This window comes from Puma concolor, chromosome B3, assembly GCF_028749965.1.
Source record: "Puma concolor isolate L17-30 chromosome B3, mPumCon1.1.hap2, whole genome shotgun sequence".
In the NCBI taxonomy this organism is placed as follows: domain Eukaryota; kingdom Metazoa; phylum Chordata; class Mammalia; order Carnivora; family Felidae; genus Puma; species Puma concolor.
Window position 1 is genome coordinate 141,006,508 of NC_141672.1, and position 20,520 is coordinate 141,027,027.

At 43.5% G+C, this 20,520-nt stretch overlaps 3 protein-coding genes across 5 annotated transcripts in view; 1 reads left to right on the forward strand and 2 right to left on the reverse strand.

The window, feature by feature from the left end:
- AGBL1 (AGBL carboxypeptidase 1) overlaps positions 1-20,520 on the forward strand; it is an 862,602-nt gene that overhangs the window by 821,733 nt on the left and 20,349 nt on the right. The gene's annotated exons all lie outside the window — the stretch shown is intronic.
- LOC147580440 (uncharacterized) lies at positions 12,223-19,550 on the reverse strand. 3 transcript variants are annotated; one of them, XM_086711498.1, is made up of 2 exons: positions 13,082-14,710; positions 12,223-12,760 (listed from the first exon to the last, which is right to left on the reverse strand). In XM_086711498.1, exons 1-2 carry the CDS (start codon positions 14,708-14,710, stop codon positions 12,350-12,352), a joined length of 2,040 nt encoding a protein of 679 aa, XP_086567624.1. In that variant the 3' UTR covers positions 12,223-12,349. The 3 variants fall into 3 exon arrangements, 1 of the variants encoding a protein (XP_086567624.1); XR_015252909.1 differs by lacking the exon at positions 13,082-14,710 and adding an exon at positions 18,855-19,550 and having other exon boundaries at positions 12,649-12,760; XR_015252908.1 differs by lacking the exon at positions 13,082-14,710 and adding an exon at positions 18,855-19,550 and having other exon boundaries at positions 12,649-12,770.
- LOC147580441 (uncharacterized) lies at positions 12,649-17,578 on the reverse strand. The gene has a single exon (XM_086708450.1). The coding sequence runs from the start codon at positions 17,576-17,578 to the stop codon at positions 16,025-16,027; it is 1,554 nt and encodes a 517-aa protein (XP_086564576.1). The 3' UTR covers positions 12,649-16,024.

Genomic DNA, 20,520 nt, shown 5'->3' on the forward strand with positions numbered 1-20,520 from the left:
CTGTGCTTTGTAACAGCCTCCCATTCTTCATCTCTTTGAACACTGGAAGCCCCCTGACTACTCCCTTCCTATAAGACACCAAAGATCAAATTAAAATTGCTGTTTCTTTGGAGCCCAGCAATTGAGCCTTATGCTGGAAATATAGAGCCATTTGAGTTTGGCTGAAGAGGTCTTGAAAGAAATGAGGGAAGGCTCTTCATCTAAGAAAATCCATCCTGATTCCCTTGGTATATTGGACCTCATCTGGTATGGACCTAGTTCTTCTAATGGGACCCACCATTGGGAGCCTATGAATACCAACATGAGGACAACTGCTCTTCCATACAAGGTGTCAGCATTAATAATGAAAAGATTTTTTTTATGCAACTTGTTTACAAGATCACCTGCAACCAAGTGAAAGCCTTATAATGGGAGAAGTCATACTCGTGAAAGTTGACATAAATGCTAAATCCTGACTCACACTATTCCACTGACCCAGGCGTGTGGATGAGGGCTGTGCTTTTTAACTGAATGGTCAAAAGCAGAAGATATTGACTGACTCCATGAGAAAGAAAAAAAGAAAAAAAGAGAAATTTCTCGTATCCCAGCACCTTTACTAGGAAAGTAAAATGTATGATCTTTCCTTTTACTGCCTAATTTAAATTACTTGGGTAATTACTTGGCCAACTGAACTAACTGATCATGATAGTTTTCCATTCACCCTGGATACTACCTTAGAATCTTTCTTAACACCGTATGTAATAAAGCCACTGTTGGTAGATAATTATTACTCTCTAAACCCTACTTACCAACTCTGTCATAAATTATTTATCTGACAAGAGAAGGAGAAAGAAGTTTCATAGTTATAAGAATTGGCATCCTTGAAACAGGCTGAGTTGGCCCAACCTGTGACAAAGAGGTAAAGTTCTGGCAGCTTCTATGAGGTGGTGACATCTTTCGGTGTAGCTCCATACCAAGATTCAGACTTCATCTGGGTTTAGTCCACAGTGGACTCTAAGTCCACTGTATTATACCATATGGATATAATTGCCAAGGCTACCATCACTCTGTGGACACATCAAACTTTTGGCTGCATGCCATTAAATGTTTGAATTATAAAACTCATTTGTGATCATCACACATTTGGTATATTTATCTGCCTCCCCTTTCCCTATGGGGAAAGAATGCACTGATCATCCTAATGTGAATATTCTGTTTCACAAAAGCTAGATTTCTCACATGTATTCTATATGAATATATTGCAATTCTTATTCTTTGCATTCCCTTAAAACTTAGTTTTGCATAGCCCTACATGTAATTTCCCCAATTCTTTGCTTTTTTAAAAATTTTTTTTCCTGACAATGATAGATCCGGTGTCTCAATAAACTCCATCCAAAACCGATTTTCGGGACCAGCCAACTCTGTTCCTTTCATTATAATCTAGAAATAAGCAGTATGTATACCTGAATGGTTAAGGGCAAAAAATTTGTATCAGACATATTAGATTTTGCAACTGTCTGACTACGTGACCTTTAGTGAACTTCAAAATCTTTCTATGGCTCATTTTTGGTGCTTGTGAGATAGTAATAAGAGTGTATTAACGATGCTGTAAGCTTTAGTAAGATCAAATGAAATGATAAAGGGATGTGCTCAGCAGTCCCATTAGTTAGCACTCAGTATGTATTAGCTATTGTCATTATTCCTTCTTTATAACTCCAATGGCATTAAGTTGCCACATGGAAAACACAGTGGCATGAGAGCAGCATTAGGTCCATAATGATTTTATGCCCATGATACCTAAACTTACTTTTGTGACTTAATCTAACTATTGTTAGTTACTCTACCATTAATAGCTGAAGCTTCTTGATGGTACGAAATCTATTTTACATATAATTACTTAAAAGGCCATTTTAGCTACAGTAGCAATTTCATCTGACTTCATGCCATTTCTAAGTCACTCAGTGTCAGAAAGCCTACCTACTCTTTGGGGAACTGGTTCCTCCCAAGAGTCCCCATGTCAGGTTGTCCTGGTACCATCAGGAAAGATCACAGATTGGGCATCAATCATCCAAAGGCATTTATCAGTCACCCAAAAGAGCATAATGCTTTGCTAACTATGGTGTGCACAGTGAATTCTACAGACATAGCCCCAGAATCTAGTACCTTGTCTTAAACAAAGCACTTCTTCAGGGAGAAGGAGAGAGTGTCTTTGTGTAGAATGAGAAGGGGTGTATCTTGGTGAAAAGAGTGTTCCCTGCAATGTCAAGAAAGACTCCACTGGGTTCATCCTTTAGCAGTTCACTTTCCAACTCTGAATCTGTTTATTTCCTCTTTTTAATGTTTATTTATTTTGAGAGAGCGAGGAAGTGGGGGACAGGCAGACACAGAGAGAGAGAGAGGGAGAGAGAGAGAGAGAGAGAGAAAGAGAGAGAGAAAATCCCAAGTAGGCTCTGCATGGTCAGCACAGAGCCTGACAAGGGGCTTAAACTCACCAATCATGAGGTCATGACCTGAGCTGAAATCAAGAGTTTGATGCTCAACCACTGAGCCACCCAGGTGCTCCTGAATCTGCTTCTTCACTGAAAAGTAGAATTATAAAATCCACCTGCTTTCCAGGGTTCTTAATGCTTTGAAAACATCTGCAATGTGCCATAAATATGGATAAATCACTTTTCTGCAAAATAATAATAATAATAATAACAAATATAAAATGATCAGAAAAGAAAATATGTGAACAATAGATAATTATACATATTCTTTTTTTTTTTTTTTTTTAATTTCAACTCTGTGCCAGACGGAAAACAGAACCATAAGCAAGTTGGCTGGGGGTATGGGTAGAAATTACTCCATTACACCATGTTGGTTAGTAGTAACAATTTCATGAGTAGAAAACAGAGAAATCCTAATTCTGGGTAATTTTTTGTATTACTTAAGCAGAGATATGAAACAGAACTTTTTTTGTATGGAGAAAAAAATGCCATTTTTCATGGTGTTGGGGAGTTTTAGCAGGGGAATAAGGTCTTGAGAAGTGGTTCGTAGAGTTCATTGGGTAGCATTTCTTATTAGCTCTGAGGCTCTAGAAACAGGACCACCCTCCCAAGGAGCTTCTGACCAGAGCAGTGGGATAAAAGTCCCAAATGGCTTCCCATTGTTTTTAAGGTACAAACACAGTGTATCTTGGGGTATTGATGTGGGAAACAAAGGCAGAAGGAAATGGCAGATGGAATTACATTTCCTTATAACCTGCAGCCCATTGACAACTACTTGAGGCCAGCTGTGTAAAAGTTTCTCCAGGAAATCCCTACTATCTTAATGTTAATGCTTTGCTAGAGGGAAAAACAACCTTAGCTTGACAACAGCTAGGCCTCCAGTATCCTGTGAGTCTTCTTTAGTAGAGGAAAATCTCTTGGGAAACTTCCTCTGTAATGCCCGAGGTCGTGAAACCCCCCACAAGAGACCACCAGAGTCGTAAGTCAAAGCCAAGCGGCAAGGGTCCTTTATTGCAGGTTCGAACCTGGACCTCCGCGCACTCGTTGCCAGTGACGCTAAGAGGCCCCGATCAGGGTTGGTACAGCGTTTTTATAGACAGAGACAAATAGCATAGGGGAGGTTTCAGATTATGGGGGGCCTGATTAGTTGATTTTAAAGTATGGACATTTGTTGTTCTCTGATTGGGCGTCCTTTGTCTGTCCTTTGGCGGGAAGGCTTTGTCCGTTACTTGTGGCGGGAGAAAAAAGGGGAAGGGGGAAGGGGAGGAATGTGTTAGGCAAGCAAGATTACAGAAGCGAGAAAATGCTGGTAAGTATTCTCATAATCTTAGGGTATAGCAAACTAAGTCTAGAAAAATTTAACGGTGCTCACATCGAACAATAGGCAAGACATACAAAATTTTAAATTCATTTTCTACACCTCTTGACTTCCCCACCTCCCAAATGTATGTATATATGTATGTATATATGTATGTATGTATATATGTATGTGTGTGTGTGTGTGTGTGTGTGTGTGTGTGTATATATATATATATATATATGTGTATATATATATATATATATATATATATATATATATATATATAGCCAGTCCTTCCTCACAACCCCAGTGCAGCTCTTTCTGTCCATGGGTCCTGCCCACATGCTTTAATAAAATCACCTTTGTTTTTTTTTTTTTTTTTTGCACCCAAGATATCTCAAGAATTCTTTCTTGGCTGTTGGATCTAGACCCCACCATCACCCCCAAAACCTCATCAGTACAACTTGAACCCCATCTCTAAATATTACCATTGTTCTCCATCTTCAACAGCAGCATTTTTATAGTTTCTCTGATGCACCATGCTCTCCACACACGAAAAAGGAGTATGGGAAATGATGCCCCTCTGGCTGAGACCACCTTTCTTTACCTTTTTGTTTAGTTAACCCATCCTCTCTACCCATCCTAACCCATCCTCTCTGGTAGGTACCCAGTCACTACCTCAGAGAACCATCCTCTGAGACTCCATACCAAATCAGATCCCTGTTATAAGTTCTCAAGAACACATCAGTTCTTTTCCTATATATCTGATGTGTTCGAAATCATGGACATTTCTGCATCATTATTTGGCTGGCGATCCAACAGCCTACAAGCCCCATGGCAGAGGCAGTGTTACCTGGTACCTTCAGTGCCTAATAAAAGGTCTGCAGCTGTTCACTAATAATTACTGCATGTGTTAAGGAATAGCTTAGTAAATGAGCAAAGGAAACACACGCTTTACAATTGTAAAATATATTTTATTATTATAGTAGTTATGTGAATTTAGTGTAGAAAAAGATGAAAACATAAAATTATAAGTAGGACAAAGATATTTATATCATGTAAGATTATTTATTATAATTTATTAATTTATTATTTATTTATCATTTATTAATATATTAATAAAGTATGTTATTACAATCCTTCCAATCATCTGAATGCAGATGTTCATTCATATATATATATGAATTCATATATATATATGCAGATATATATGTATTTAATTGGATTATTGGGCACTCATTGTTCATAAGCCTGTTTTTTAAAAAAAAATGTTAGATGTTTATTTATTTTTAATAGACAGAGCGTGAGCAGGGGAGGGGCAGAGAGAGAGGGAGACACAGAATGTGAAACAGGCTCTAGGCCCCAAGCTATCAGCACAGAGTCCAAAGTGGGGCTCGAACTCATGAACTGTGAGATCATGACGTGAGCGGAAGTCAGAGGCATAACCAACTGAGCGACTCAGGCACCCCCATAAGCCTGTTTTATAACTTATTGATACCATGAAAATTTTCCAAGGTCATAACTTGTTATTCACCAAAATAAAATTTTTTAATGTTTATTTATTTTTGAAAGAGAGACAGAGAGACAGAGCACCAGCAGGGGAAGGGCAGAGAAAGACGGAGACACAGAATCCAAAGCAGGCTCCAGGCTCTGAGCTGTCCGCACAAAGCCAGACTCGGGGCTCAAAGTCAAGGACTGTGAGATTATGACCTGAGCCAAAGTCGGATGCTTAACCGACTGAGGCACCCAGGCGCCCCTCACCAAAATCATTTTTAATAGTTAAGTAGTCTTGTGGCTTTTTGTCAAATATCTCAATTTATTTAACTAATAGCTTATTGTTGGCATTTAGGTTATTTTAAATATTTTATAGTAAACAGTTGTGGAATAATCACTTGTTTTGCTAATTTTCTCATGCCCTGCTCTTAGGATAAATTTCTGAAAATGGAATTATTTAGTCTAATATTTTGATACATATTGCCAAATTGTTTTTAAAAGGAAAATGATTCCAAAGCTTTCTCACACTAGCAAGATGTAAGAATATCTAGTCACACTGATCTCAAGAATATTATTTCTATTCTCCTTATCAAACTCTTTCAAGGTGATAGACAAAATTTTGTACTTTATTTTAATTTGTATCTCTTGATTACAAAGAAGGTTGAATTTACACATAGACACAAATACATGCAAATATGTATTTATACTCATATATGCATATTTGTAAAATCTTATTTTGTTCATGCATTATATCTTGAATTTTCTATATATATGACACATATTATTTATAAAGATCATATTTTTTCATATTTCTGTACGTATCTTTTGCTTTTCTTTTTTTTTAAGTTTATTTATTTTTGAGAGATTGAGAGACAGAACGTGAGTGGGAGAGGGGCAGAGAGAGAGAGGGAGACGCAGAATCTGAAGCAGGCTCCAGACTCTGAGCTGTCAGCACAGAGCCTAATGTGGGGCTTGAACTCACAAGCAGTAAGATCATTACCTGAGCCAAAGTTGGCGCCCCCTTCTGTTGCTCTCCTTACCTGAGGTTTTTTTTTTTTTCTCAGAAATGTATAAATATTAAAACATATATTTTAGCGATCTTCTACTTCATTTGAAGCATTTTATATTTTCTCAGCTGGTTGATCCTTTTTGATTTTAATTTACTGATTTGTTATATAGTGACACACATTTTAATACATTGACAGTTATATCTTCTTTTGTTATTTTCTTGTTATTTATAGGGTGTGTGTGTGTGTGTGTGTGTGTGTGTGTGTGTGTGTGTGTGTGTTCTTCACATCTTAATAAAGATTTTATGTTTTGGTTGCTACACATTATGAACTAACTTTTTTCCATATGTTTTTCAAATAAATTTCTGGTTGTTCCATCAAATACTGATACCACAGGCTGAGAGGGGGTCCCATAGGACCAGACAAGAGGGTCCTTGGCTGCATGGAGAAGAGAAATCAAATGTGAGCCAGTAGCAGGTGAAAGCAGAGTTTATTGAAAGTATAGAAAGAATGCAGGTAGAGACAGTGTGGCTGGAATACTCAGAAAGGAGAGGATTGAGTCTTGTCTTTGTTTGGGACCTGGGGGTTTCTACTGAGGATTGCAGTCTGGTGCACCTGTCCTCTGAGGCATCCAAGAACAAGTTAGAACAAAAACGAGGGCCCAATTCTTATTCCTTGGAGCCAGCAGTTCTTGGTGCCGAGGCGTCTAGCGCTGGTGGACTGGGATATGCATATGGTGGTTTGGTCCTGTCGTTCTCACCTGGGCCTTTCTCAGTCGTTATCTATTCTAGAGAAATCATTACCTCCTTGGTCCTTACAATGAGGACTTTTTGCATTCTGAGGCATGTGTAAAGTGGACGTGCAGGTCCTAGCAAGAAGAGAAGCAGCAAAAGGAACAAAAAGCAGATTTTTATGGAGTCCTTCAGTGTATGTATCTCAATACGACTTAGACAACAATCAATTTTTTCTTGATATGCCACTTTTAACATACAGTTTTTTTTTTTAACTTTATTTGTTTCTTTGGGGAAAGAAAGAGAGAGAGGCATATCGAGCATGGTGTGGGGCAGAGAGAGAAGAAGAGAGAAAGAATCCCACCCAGGTGTCCCAACACATAATTTTTTTTTTAAACGTTGCTTATTTAAGTAGAGTTGATATATAATGTCATATTAGTTTCAGGTGCGTAGCATAGTGATGCGACGATTCTGTACATTATGCAATATTCACAACAATTTTTACATGTATTTATTCAGTCCTAAATGTAGACGACAGGACAAACTTAGCAATGAGGAATTGAGACAAGCTTCTGGGAAGTGGCTATGAGCTGCAGAGCCTGATTTTCTAGACTGAGGATTTAAGGACCAAGTCCAGTCCCTACAGCAAGAAGTACTCCTTAAAGAAACAGGGGTAACTCAGAAACCAGACTGATCCCAGAATGGATCCCAGCTGGAGGAGCAGAGTCATGTAGTCCCTGAAACTCCCATGATCACAGCAGAATACTGAAGGGTCAAGCTCAGGCCCAGGCAGCCGGGAAGGGCTAGTGGTTAGTTTGGGGTCACTGCTTGCTGGTTACCTAAAATCACAATAACGATAAGGGACACCATGTCTCTTCATGCGTCCAGTCTTCAACCTATTTTTTTCTTAGAGACAAATATGAACTTGTGTAGACCAATGGACTCAGTAAGGGGGACCCACAAGAAGTAGAGAATTAAAGCAGAAGGCTGACAGAAATAATCTAATGAGTTCTTGGTTTCACATTCACACCAAAACTGTGTAGAACATTCTGGAATTGACACAGGCACTACTTCAGAAAAAACTTTTTCCTGTTTATTGGCATGAAACACCAAGTAGTCAAATCCTCCTTGAATTGTTCGGTGTTACCTTCATCTAATCTGCCATTACAATTACAATTTCTGTAAATTTTGGCCATTTGTCCTTGAACTTTTAAAATACTAAGACATATCTATCTGAGCAATTAAAATATAAACCATAAAGCATAGGCCTTTCTTTAAGAAAATCCATTGTGACAATGTAGAAATTGCAGGGCGATGTTCAAGGTGAGAACATAAATACAAGTGTGCCTCACTTCTGAATAGGACAATAAGAATATCCACAATTGTGAAGCACACACTTTTCCACAAATTTCCTCAAATTACACAGTCATCTTACTATATTAACATATGAGGCAATTGAGAGTAATTGTGTATTCTTGATTATTTGCAAACTCACAGGCAAGGGAGCCAATAATCATAACCAACATGGAGGCACCTTCTTGAAGAACTTGACACAATCTTGGAATGAAGGATCTCCCACCTCCGTCCCACACACATCTTTCTTTCCCCCTCTCCCATCCCGTGCGGTCAGAGATCGCCACTAAGGCATTTTTGCTTGGATCCCTTAAGAGCCTGTTTTTAACAGCTAAGAGTAGGGGCACCTGGGTGGTTCAGTTGGTTGAGCGTCTAACTTTGGCTCAGGTCATGATCTTGTGGTTTGTGAGTTTGGGCTCTGTGCTGATGGCCTGGGGCCTGATTCTGATTCTGTGTCTCCCTGTTTCTCTGCTCCTCCCCTGTTCACACTCTGTCTCTCTCTCTCTCAAAAATAAACATTAAAAGAAAAAAAAAAACAACAACAGCTAAGAGTAATTTCTCACTTTTCTTTCCCCTTTGTCTCCCCTAATGAACAGATCCTCAAATACTGCTTGAAAAATTGTTGGAACCAAAGACCTGGAAGGGGTTTCTTAAAAGTAAGAAACCTTTGGGGCACCGGGGTGGCTTAGTTGGTTAGGCAACCAACTTTGGCTCGGGTCATGATCTCACAGTTTGTGAGTTCGAGCCCCGCGTTGGGCTCTGTGCTGACAGCTAGGCACCTGGAGCCTGCTTCAGATTCTTTGTCTCCCCCTCTCTCTACCCCTCCCCTGCTCACACTCTGTGTTTCTTCGTCTCTGAACAATAAATAAAGGTTAAAAACTTTCTTTTAAAGTAAGAAACCTTTACTATGTTAACTGTCTTTATTTCACATCTTGAATCTTTTACCTTCCTAGAGGTGCTTGACTCAGTAAGATCTTAGTCTTAAACCAGAAATGGCATTTTAGCCAACACGCTTTGAGGAATTGGTTGGTACAAGAATTTAACCACCTGTTTATAGGGGGTGGCCAGGAGTTATAGAGCTGCAGGCTGATTCCTTTTTTTCTGTGCTATTGTGATTTTAAACTATATTTAATGGGCCATTTGAAGGGGGAGTTTTGCCACCTGGGGGAGCATTCCAGAAAACTGCATTAGTTGCTGGGCGTATGAATATCAAAGTCAGTTTTATACTGCAAAGAAGCTGCAAAAATTGTGAGGGGGAATGACCCAGAAAATCCAACTAAGGCAGGTTCCCCCTGAAGTCTAAACTTCTGGCAATATTTATAAAGCAACTTCCATGTCTCCTGTGTGGTCACAAATTTCTCTCCTAAATTGTCAAATGAAACAGAGATATCAGAGTAATTTGTTTAGAAAGCATGTCTCTTTTATTTCTTTCATATGAGAACAAATATCTATCCCACCATCCACATGCTGTAATGCCCGAAGTTCCGAAACCTCCCACAAAGTCCACCAGAGTCGTGAGTCAAAGCCAAGCAGCGAGGGTCGTTTATTGCAGGTTCGAACCTGGTCCTCTGCGCACTCGTCGCCGGTGACGCAAGAGGCCTCGATCAGGGTTGGTACAGCGTTTTTATAGACAGAGACAAATAGCACAGGGGAGGTTTCAAATTATGAGGGGCCTGATTGGTTGATTTTAAAGTAAGGACATTTGTTGTTCTCTGATTGGGCGTCCTTTGTCTGTCCTTTGGCGGGAAGGCTTTGTCCGTTACTTGTGGCGGGAAGAAAAAGGGGGAAGGGGGAAGAGGGTAGGGTAGGTGGGGAATGTGCTAAGCAAGCAGGTTTACAGAAGCGAGAAATGCCGGTTAGTTTATGTACAATCACTCATTCCATTACATATCAGACTACATTTAGGAAGGTTTACAACCCATTCTACTACACAGCGGGTTACATTCAGGAAGGGCTTCACAATGCTCGTAGCAAACAGCAAGCAAAACAGACTTCTCAGCAATTGTATTTCTTATCAAAGATCCATAATAAGCAGAAAAGAGAACCTAGCTTTAAACTAAGGCAGGGCTGTCATTTGGATTGTTCCTTTCATTCCCCCCTTTTTCTTGTGCCTAGAGAGCCAATCTTGGATCTTTTAAGCCTCTGTTTGTAATGTCTCGAGCGGTAGGTACTGAGTTCGTAAGACCATTAATTGTATAGCATTGAACCTGTCTTGGACAAAATTAATAATTTTGTTTATGATGCAGGGGCCTAATGTGAGAGCGAGAAGTAGGATGGCTAGAGGCCCGAGTAAAGCGGAGAGCAGGGTAGTTAACCATGGGGACGCACTGAACCAGGATTCAAACCATCCAGCCTCCTGTTCTCTTTCCTTTTTTCGTTTATTTAGCCCTTCTCGGACCTTGGCCATAGAATTTCTTACTATTCCTGTGTGATCAGCATAGAAGCAACACTCTTCTCCTAGTGCTGCACAGAGACCACCTTGCTGTAGGAGCAGCAGGTCTAATCCTCTCCTGTTTTGTAAAACTACTTCCGAGAGGGAGGTCAGGGACTTTTCAAGCGAAGTGATGGCAGTTTCAATTCTTTCTATATCTTTGTCGACCGCTTCTCTAAGTATACTAAATCCCTTGTTTTGTATAGTTAAGGCCGAGATCCCTGTCCCTGTTCCGATGGCCCCGAGTCCGAACATGGTGGCTAGAGTTAGAGCCCCTGCAGTAATGAGTGCTCTCTTAGTTACTCTTTTGGGTGCTATCCACATCTGGTCTACATACTCAGTTGTGTGGTATATGATTTTTGGGAACACAATTACCATTACACAGAATTCTGACTGATTGAACATATCCTTATAGAGGCAAGGGGTTAATCCCGCCTGAGAACAAAGCCACCATGAGTTATTTGGTGGAATAATCCAGTTTTCTGAAGTATTGAATATATTTCTGTTACTTATGCATAAGTGGCTATATTTTGTTGGCACTGTTCCTATACATGTCCCATTTCCCGTAAGCACTGGTAGTGTGAGGCCGGGTCTTCTCTGTCCCCAACTGCAAGCGTCTGAGTTGTTTGCAGTGCTATAATTTCCTACTATTGCTACTGACTCGTAAAATGGAGGTTTTGTGGAATAGCACAGCCAACAAGCTTCTGTTTCACTGGGTTTAGTATGGTTTAAGGCCTTATAAGTGGTATTCATCATTACCCATAAGGGGTCATCTTTGAATGGGATTTGAATTTTTTGGGGTTTTCTTGGAGTAGTCCCGGTTACAGTGACCACCTGAGTGGCCGGAGGATTAGTACCCTTATTTGTGGACCGCGGGGTAGTATTAGGCTTACTTGTGGGCCATACTGACTGGTTTGGCCCTATTAGTGTTGGTGAAGCTTTGGGTTTTATTTTTAATCTTATCTGAATAACAGTTGCAAAGTAAGGCGGTCCCCGATACAGGTAAATTCCCCAATTTAGTCCCGTAATCCATCTCGTCTCCTTTTTTCCGTCCTCTAGAAATTTGATACGAATAAGGTTACAGGCACGGGTTTGCTTGGGACAGGGGCTGGCAAATTTCATGTCAATGTAATGGGGTTTTACCTCCCATTTCCAGCTTCCATCATTGGTAGTGACACAACTCCAAGCCTTACAGTAGAGGGATTCGATTCCTCCACAGGTTTTTTTCATTGCTCCTGTTCTGAACCCGGGACATGCATAAAACCCACTAGATCTTATGCGCTCTTTTTCATTTTCTGGGGTTCCGGTCCATGACGGATTAGGACGCTGGCGGCTTTCATTGGGGGGAAGTACCCCCATGGTTATGGCTACGTCCTCTAGGTTAAAATATAGATCAGGCCACCAGGCATTTAGGGGAGTATCGTCTACTGTAGTAGTATTATAGACTTCATGGGTTTCTAAATTAGATATCTCCCAAGTTAAAGTATAGGGTGTATGGGGGTTGCTAGCAATACTTATCAGTCCGTAGGAGGTGAGCAGGAGCACGCTAATGAGTGTTCCTCCGATCATGGTGGGTCCGGAGCTGCTGCAACAGTCTTGGTATGGGACACCCAGGCCTTTGGTCTCAGCCGGTTTTCGGGGTCAGGTTTTCGACGCAGAGTCAATTTTAAAGGGTGGGTCTTACTCTGGTCAACCGTCCAGGCGGTGTTGGCTTCCAGCACGAAGTCTTCTCGAACCGCAAAGGGATCAGCTGGTCGGGCGTGGGTGTAATGGATCCAGGTAGCAATCCCGTCGACTTTGAGAGCAGTGGGTGTGGTTAGGATCACAATGTAGGGTCCCTTCCACCGTGGTTGGAGGGTCTCTTGCTTGTGTCTCCGCACGTATACCCAATCTCCGGGTCGGTAGTGATGCGGCTCAGGAGGGGGCCCGTTCTCATAAATGGCTCTCAATCTGGGCCAAACTTCCTGGTGGGTGTGCTGGAGTTCCCTCAGGGAAATAAGAAGTTTATGATCATCAAATTCAGTTAACACATTAGACTGTAGGTTGGGAATTATAGGGGGGGGCACTCCATACATGATTTCAAAGGGGGTTAATCCCAGTTTGTAAGGGGAGTTCCGCACCCTGAACAGAGCGTAGGGGAGTAAGACTACCCAGTTAGCGCCAGTCTCTATGGTCAATTTGGTTAGGGTCTCTTTTAGGGTTCTATTCATTCTTTCTACCTGTCCTGAGCTTTGGGGTCTATATGCACAATGTAGTTTCCAATCGGCCCCAATAAACTGCGCTATCCCTTGTATTACCTTTGAAACGAATGCTGGTCCGTTGTCTGATCCTATTAGGGTAGGAAATCCGTACCTGGGCATGATGTCTTCCAACATTTTCTTTGCTACTACCTGCGCAGTCTCATGCTTGGTGGGGAAGGCCTCTGTCCATCCTGAAAAGGTATCTATAAACACTAACAAATATTTGTATCCATATTTTCCAGGCTTTACCTCGGTGAAGTCTACTTCCCAATAGGCTCCCGGCCTGGTTCCGTGGGTTCTGGAGCCAGGGTTTTTCCCGTGGTTGGAGGCGTTAGTTAGTTGGCAAGCTTTACAGCTAGTAACTATCTGTTCAATTTTTGTCCTAGAGTCTTTAATGGTGATCCTAGCATGTCTTATTAAGTCTTGCATTTTTCTTGTGCCCATATGAGTGGCTCGGTGCATCTTGGATAAGACTTTATTTCCCATTTCTTCTGGGAGGATTATGCTACAGTCTGCTGCTCTCCACCATCCGTTAAGGCACTGAGTCATAGGCAATTTTTGGATCCAGTTTAGGTCTTCTTTAGTGTAGGTGGGACTTTCTGGTAAACTAGCTGAACCGGGGTCTGGTAGGGTGGTCATTAAAGCACAGTCCACCTGTAAGGCCACCTCTCGGGCCACCTGGTCAGCCAAATTATTTCCTCTGGCCACCGGTGTGACCGGTTTTTGGTGGCCTGGGCAATGTATGATGGCTAGTCGTTTAGGCAGCCAGAGTGCCTTTAAAAGAGCCAATATTTCTTCTTTGTTTTTGATAGTTTTCCCCTCTGAAGTTAACAGTCCCCTCTCTCTGTATATAGCTCCATGTATGTGGGCCGTAGCAAAAGCATATCTGCTATCGGTATACACGTTTAGTCTCTTGTCTTTTCCCAAAGTCAGTGCCTTGGTTAAGGCCACAAGTTCAGCCTGTTGGGCAGAGGTGCCAGCTGGCAAAGGCTGTGCCCAAACAGTCTCAGTTTCAGTTGTGACTGCTGCCCCCGCATACCTTTGACCCTGATGTACAAAGCTGCTGCCGTCAGTGAACCAGGTAACTTCAGCATCTGGTAGCGGGTGATCCTGTAAATCTTCCCGAACTCCATGAACCTGTGCCAATATCTCAGCGCAGTCATGGAGGGGGGTATCCAAGTCCGGGTCTGGTAACAGGGAGGCAGGGTTTAGTGTTCGGGGGGGAGCATAAATGATTCTGAGGGGATTTAATAATAGTCCCTGGTAGTGAACCAGTCGGGCGTTACTTATCCATCGGTCAGGAGGTTGTTTGAGGACTCCCTCGATGGCATGAGGGGTTGTAACATGTAACTCTTGTCCCATAGTTAACTTATCAGCATCCTTTACCATTAGAGCTGTAGCAGCGATCATACGGAGGCAAGGGGGCCAGCCAGCCGCTACTGGGTCCAGTCTTTTTGAAAGATAGGCGACAGGCCTGGGCCATGGGCCAAGGAGTTGCGTCAGCACTGCTTTGGCTACCCCTTTATTTTCATCTACGAAGAGATGAAAGGGTTTGGAGACATCGGGGAGCCCTAAGGCTGGTGCCGACAACAGGGCGAGTTTAATTTGCTGGAAAGCCTGCTCAGTTTCCTCTGTCCATTCAAAGGGCACCTGTTCTCGGGTGACCAGGTAAAGAGGCTTAGCCATCTCGGCGAACCGAGGTATCCACAAGCGGCAGAACCCGGCCGATCCCAGGAATTCTCTTACCTGCCTTCGCGTTGTGGGTCGGGGGATGCGGAGGACGGTTTCCTTCCGTGCATCAGTGAGCCATCGTTGGCCTTCTCTTAACAGATACCCCAAGTAGGTTACCTCGGATTTGCAAATTTGGGCTTTCTTTGCTGAAGCCCGGTACCCCAGGGCACCAAGTGTCCGGAGGAGGTTTTTGGTGCCTTGCAAGCAAGCTTCAGCAGTCTCAGCGGCAATTAAAAGATCGTCAACGTACTGCAAGAGAGTCACTTCGGGGTTTTGATTCCGGTACTCACCCAGATCCTCGTGAAGTGCCTCATCGAACAAGGTGGGTGAGTTTTTAAATCCTTGGGGGAGCCGGGTCCAGGTGAGTTGTCCATTTATGCCTCTCTCAGGGTCGGACCACTCAAAGGCGAAGAGCTCTTGGCTTTTGGGGGCCAGAGGCAGGCTGAAAAAAGCATCTTTTAAATCAAGGACAGTATACCATTGTCTTTCTGGGCTGAGGGCATTTAGGAGGGTATAGGGGTTGGGTACTGTTGGGTGTATGTCCATGACTCGGCGGTTAACTTCTCTCAGATCTTGTACCGGACGGTAGTCCGCACTGTTAGGTTTTCGTACAGGCAGCAGGGGGGTGTTCCAGGCTGAATGGCAGGGACGCAAGATGCCTAAGTCTAGGAGGCGATGGATATGTGGTGTGATGCCATTTCTGGCCTCCATTGACATCGGGTATTGTCGGACCCGAACTGGATCTGCCCCCGGTTTCAGCTCTATGAATAGAGCTGGGCGATGTTTAGCCAACCCCATACCCCCGGTTTCAGCCCATGCTTCTGGAAACTGCTGGAGCCAGGGCTCTATGTTTTGACTTTGTGAGGGTGGCCCCTGATGGAGTCGATATTCATCTTCTAATCTTAGAGTAAGTATGGTAATGGGTTGGTTGTGAGGGCCAGTCACTTGGGGGCCCCCTGGCGTAAAATGAATCTGGGCCCCCATTTTAGTGAGTAAGTCTCTTCCTAATAAGGGGCATGGGCTGTCGGGGATGACCAGGAAGGAATGGGTGACCTTTCCATTTCCTAGGTCCACAGTCCTCTGGGTGGTCCAGGGATATTTTTTTATCCCGGTAGCCCCTTGGACCCAGGAAGATTTTTCAGAAATTTTTCCATGGGATCTGATCAAGACCGAATGTTGTGCCCCTGTGTCGACTAGGAATTGAACTGGGTTCCCCTCCACTTGTAGCGTTACCCTAGGTTCGGGGAGGGGATCCGAACCCCGTCTCCCCTATTCTGCATCTTGAGTGAAGAGGGCAGGTGTGGTTTTTGGCCGCCACGGTTTTTGATCATGACGTGGCTTTTTCTTTTTAGGGCATTCTCGGGCCCAATGGCCTTTTTCTTTGCAATAGGCACATTGGTCCTTATCTAGGGGCTTTTGTTTACCCAGGGGCTTTTGGACAACAGCGGCCAGGACTTTGGTCATTTCCTCGGTGGCTTTAAGTTGCCTGTCCTCTGGAGTCTCTCTATTATTATAGACACGCTGGGCAATGCGGAGTAAGTCCTGAATCTGTTTTCCCTCCAGGTCCTCTAGTTTCTGGAGTTTCTTTTTAATATCAGTGGCTGCCTGATTTACAAAGGCCATTACAACAGCAGCTTGATTTTCGGGGGCCTCGGGGTTCATGGGGGTATACTGTCTGAAGGTTTCCATTAATCTTTCTAAATAAGCAGCAGGGCTCTCTGTCTTACCTTGTATTACTGAATACACTTTTGCCAAATTAGTGGGCTTGCGTGCAGCAGCCCGGAGACCCGCCATTAGAGTCTGGCGATAAATGCGCAGCCGTCCCCTACCTTCTGCCGTGTTGTAGTCCCAGCCATCCTGTGGGGGTCGGGTCAAGGGAAAAGCTGCATTAATGAGATCAAGGTTAGCAGTGGGTTGGCCGTCATCTCCAGGAACCAGCTTTCTTGCTTCCAATTGAATTCTTTCTCGCTCCTCGGTGGTGAACAGGATTCGGAGGAGCTGCTGACAATCATCCCAGGTGGGTTGATGGGTAAACATAACGCTGTCTAAGAGACTTATTAAATCTTTAGGGTTGTCAGAGAATCGGGCATTCTGGGTTTTCCAGTTATATAGGTCACTGGTAGAGAAGGGCCAGTATTGAAGTCGGGGGTTCCCTGTACCATCGGGAGGCCCTATTTCCCGTAAGGGTAAAGCTACGGTGGAGTCAGGAAGGCGGAGTCCTGGCTCATGAGGGGCCCGCCTACAGGTACCTCCGGCCGGCCTTTGGACTTCTCTCCTACTAGGCATGGGCGCGGGTTGAGCCTCCCTATTCTCTAGTTCTCCTATGGGCTGGGCTACGGGAGGCTCTGCCGGCGCAGCAGGGATAGGGGCAGCTTGCGGAATAAGAGGAGGAACCTGGTAAGGGGGAGGGTCAAGGGAAAGTAAATCTTGGCTGTCGGGGAGAACAGGGGGTGCAGTTGGAGTTGGCGGCTTGGGAGGGTTGATAGGTTTAGCTGCTAGAATTTTGCATGGTCCTGTTGTTAAGAAAGAGGCAATCCAGGGAGGTGGGTTTTCTACTAAATCTTGCCACACCAGAATATAGGGAATCTGATCCGAGCGACCTTCTTTCCCTGGTAGGAAAATTTTTGACTTTACTTTAAGGACCACAGGGAGGCAGAAGGTTCCCTCTGTAGGCCAATTGACCCCAAAGGTGGGCCATTCAGAGCGGCAATAGGTGATCAACTTCCTTTTGCGAATGTCTAGGCTTAAGTTGTGTCCTCTAGCTTTTACGTCCCTGAAGTTGGCGAGAAGGAGGGAGAGAGGGGTACTCTGCGTTTGGCCCATGTTATGATTCTGAGGAAGAGGAGAAGAGAAGGGGGCGCGGGCAGCACGGACGTGGGGGAGGGGGCGCTGCTGGCCAGGGGGCGGGAGGGAAAGCCGCAGGGAGCTGAGGAAGGAGGAGAGAGGAAAAAGGATGGAATAATTAATTCTGATCAGCCGAGAAAACACTTAATTCCAATAAAACATCCGACCCATGAAAGAAAAACCCATGAAAGAAAAACAAGAACTAACAAGAATCTTTCGCAGCGGTTCCAACTTTCTGGTGCCGTCTCGGCCAGCCTAACAGAAAGGGTTATGGCTAGGACAGCGGTAATTACAAGGGCCCAGGGGTGACAATACATTTAGACTGACATAGAAGCACTCGCGTACTCGCCCGTCCGCGTCCCTCGCGGGAACTTAGGTGCCTCTTAGCATGGGCGGACAGGTATAAACCCCCTGCTCGGATCAAAATAAATTTTGACCGCCTTAAGCCGTATGAGGATCACCGCGGAAGTCGGGTTAGAGCCCACTCGAATCCCGTAGCTTATGCCGTGGGATTACACATAGGGTAAGTCAGGCGCGTGCCCCTGACTCCCAACAATCATTCCAGTCGATTGCACAGACAGACACACAGACACACATCACATCAAAATACGGGTAACAATTGGCATGCCTAGATGGTTTTTTCTTTTAGACGCCTAGAGATATTTCTTAGCACTCTGGAAGTTCATAGAGAAAATGAAAGTATTTAGTTCGCAAGCGCGTTGGGCGTAAGCAGCCCGCAGAAAAGAATCCTGATGGGCCAAAAAGGCCCCCCGATGGACCAAGAAGGTCCCCTGATGGACCAAGAAGGTCCCAGATGGGCCAAGAAGGCCCCCAGATGGGCCAAGAAGGCCCCCTGATGGACCAAGAAGGTCCCCAGATGGGCCAAGAAGGCCCCCAGATGGACCAAGAAGGTCCCCAGATGGGCCAAGAAGGCCCCCAGATGGACCAAGAAGGTCCCCAGATGGGCCAAGAAGGCCCCCAGATGGGCCAAGAAGGCCCCCAGATGGACCAAGAAGGTCCCCAGATGGGCCAAGAAGGCCCCCAGATGGGCCAAGAAGGCCCCCAGATGGGCCAAGAAGGCCCCCAGATGGACCAAGAAGGTCCCCAGATGTCAGTGGACGTCTCCAGCTGACCCCGGCCGGGTGCCCTATAGCGCGTCCGCCAGGGTCACACCAGCTTCCAGACAGAACCGGTTCTCCAGAGAAGAAACACAGATCAGAGAGAAGAGGAAAAACTTTAGAGCCGGCTTACTTACCGATCGGAATCAGATACGACCCGTTGACCAGAAGTCTGGTGGGCTCGGGGGAGATCTCGGTGGGACCTCCAAATGTAATGCCCGAAGTTCCGAAACCTCCCACAAAGTCCACCAGAGTCGTGAGTCAAAGCCAAGCAGCGAGGGTCGTTTATTGCAGGTTCGAACCTGGTCCTCTGCGCACTCGTCGCCGGTGACGCAAGAGGCCTCGATCAGGGTTGGTACAGCGTTTTTATAGACAGAGACAAATAGCACAGGGGAGGTTTCAAATTATGAGGGGCCTGATTGGTTGATTTTAAAGTAAGGACATTTGTTGTTCTCTGATTGGGCGTCCTTTGTCTGTCCTTTGGCGGGAAGGCTTTGTCCGTTACTTGTGGCGGGAAGAAAAAGGGGGAAGGGGGAAGAGGGTAGGGTAGGTGGGGAATGTGCTAAGCAAGCAGGTTTACAGAAGCGAGAAATGCCGGTTAGTTTATGTACAATCACTCATTCCATTACATATCAGACTACATTTAGGAAGGTTTACAACCCATTCTACTACACAGCGGGTTACATTCAGGAAGGGCTTCACAATGCTCGTAGCAAACAGCAAGCAAAACAGACTTCTCAGCAATTGTATTTCTTATCAAAGATCCATAATAAGCAGAAAAGAGAACCTAGCTTTAAACTAAGGCAGGGCTGTCATTTGGATTGTTCCTTTCAATGCTATATAACATGGGTACCATACAGAGACACAAGGTCTTGCATTATGCTTTTTCGTTAAATATTTTGTATGCTTACTCATCCCCCTGGCTTTTCATATGATTTTAAAATGCAAAATTACATTACATACTATTTTTAAAACATGACTCTATAATTATAATTATTTTTCCTGATGAATATTTAAGATTTATGTAATTATTAAATATTATAAATAATGCTTCAAAAAACTTTTTTCATTAATATGCATTCTCCATTTCTTTTTGAGTATTTAACTGCAAAGAGGGAGCTCTTTTTGAATTTTTCTGTTCATTAACACCTAGCTCTCTTCCGCATTTTCCCTTAACATTTTATTCAAATATATCCAGAATTTTTAGGAGCATATAACAGGTAAGTTATATTCAAAAGCAAATAAACCCTTGCCAACACATCTTACTATCTCCTTAGAGTATATTCCACAATATTAATTACTTGTCCAGAACACATGAATATTTTAGAAGCATTAATTTATCTTAACAATGTGCTTTCCAGAAAGATCTTATTAATTTTCATTTTCTGAAGCTGCATTGGACAATGTCGTTCTTACTGCATTCTATGCAATATTATCATTTGTCATTGTTTTTTCACATTTGCTTGTTTGATGGACAGAAAAGCTGCCTTTTTGCTTAATTTTCAATTTGTTAGTTTCTTATAAGAAATGTTTGTATAGGTTTTTAGCTCTTTTTGTCTGTTTTCTGAATATTTTGTTCATGGGCTTTGTCCATATATCTTGTTTGTATCAGTTTTTTTTCTATGATTTGTAAGTGTTCTTTACATAGTTATGATGTAAACTTTTGTCATGAATATTGCTCCTGTGTTATTAGGCACACAAATGGAGGATATTGGTGAAACTTTTTGTGTAGCTGCACTTTTGTGAACTTGAAATGATCATCTCTACTTGATATAATAGCTTTCTACTTGAATCCTCATATAT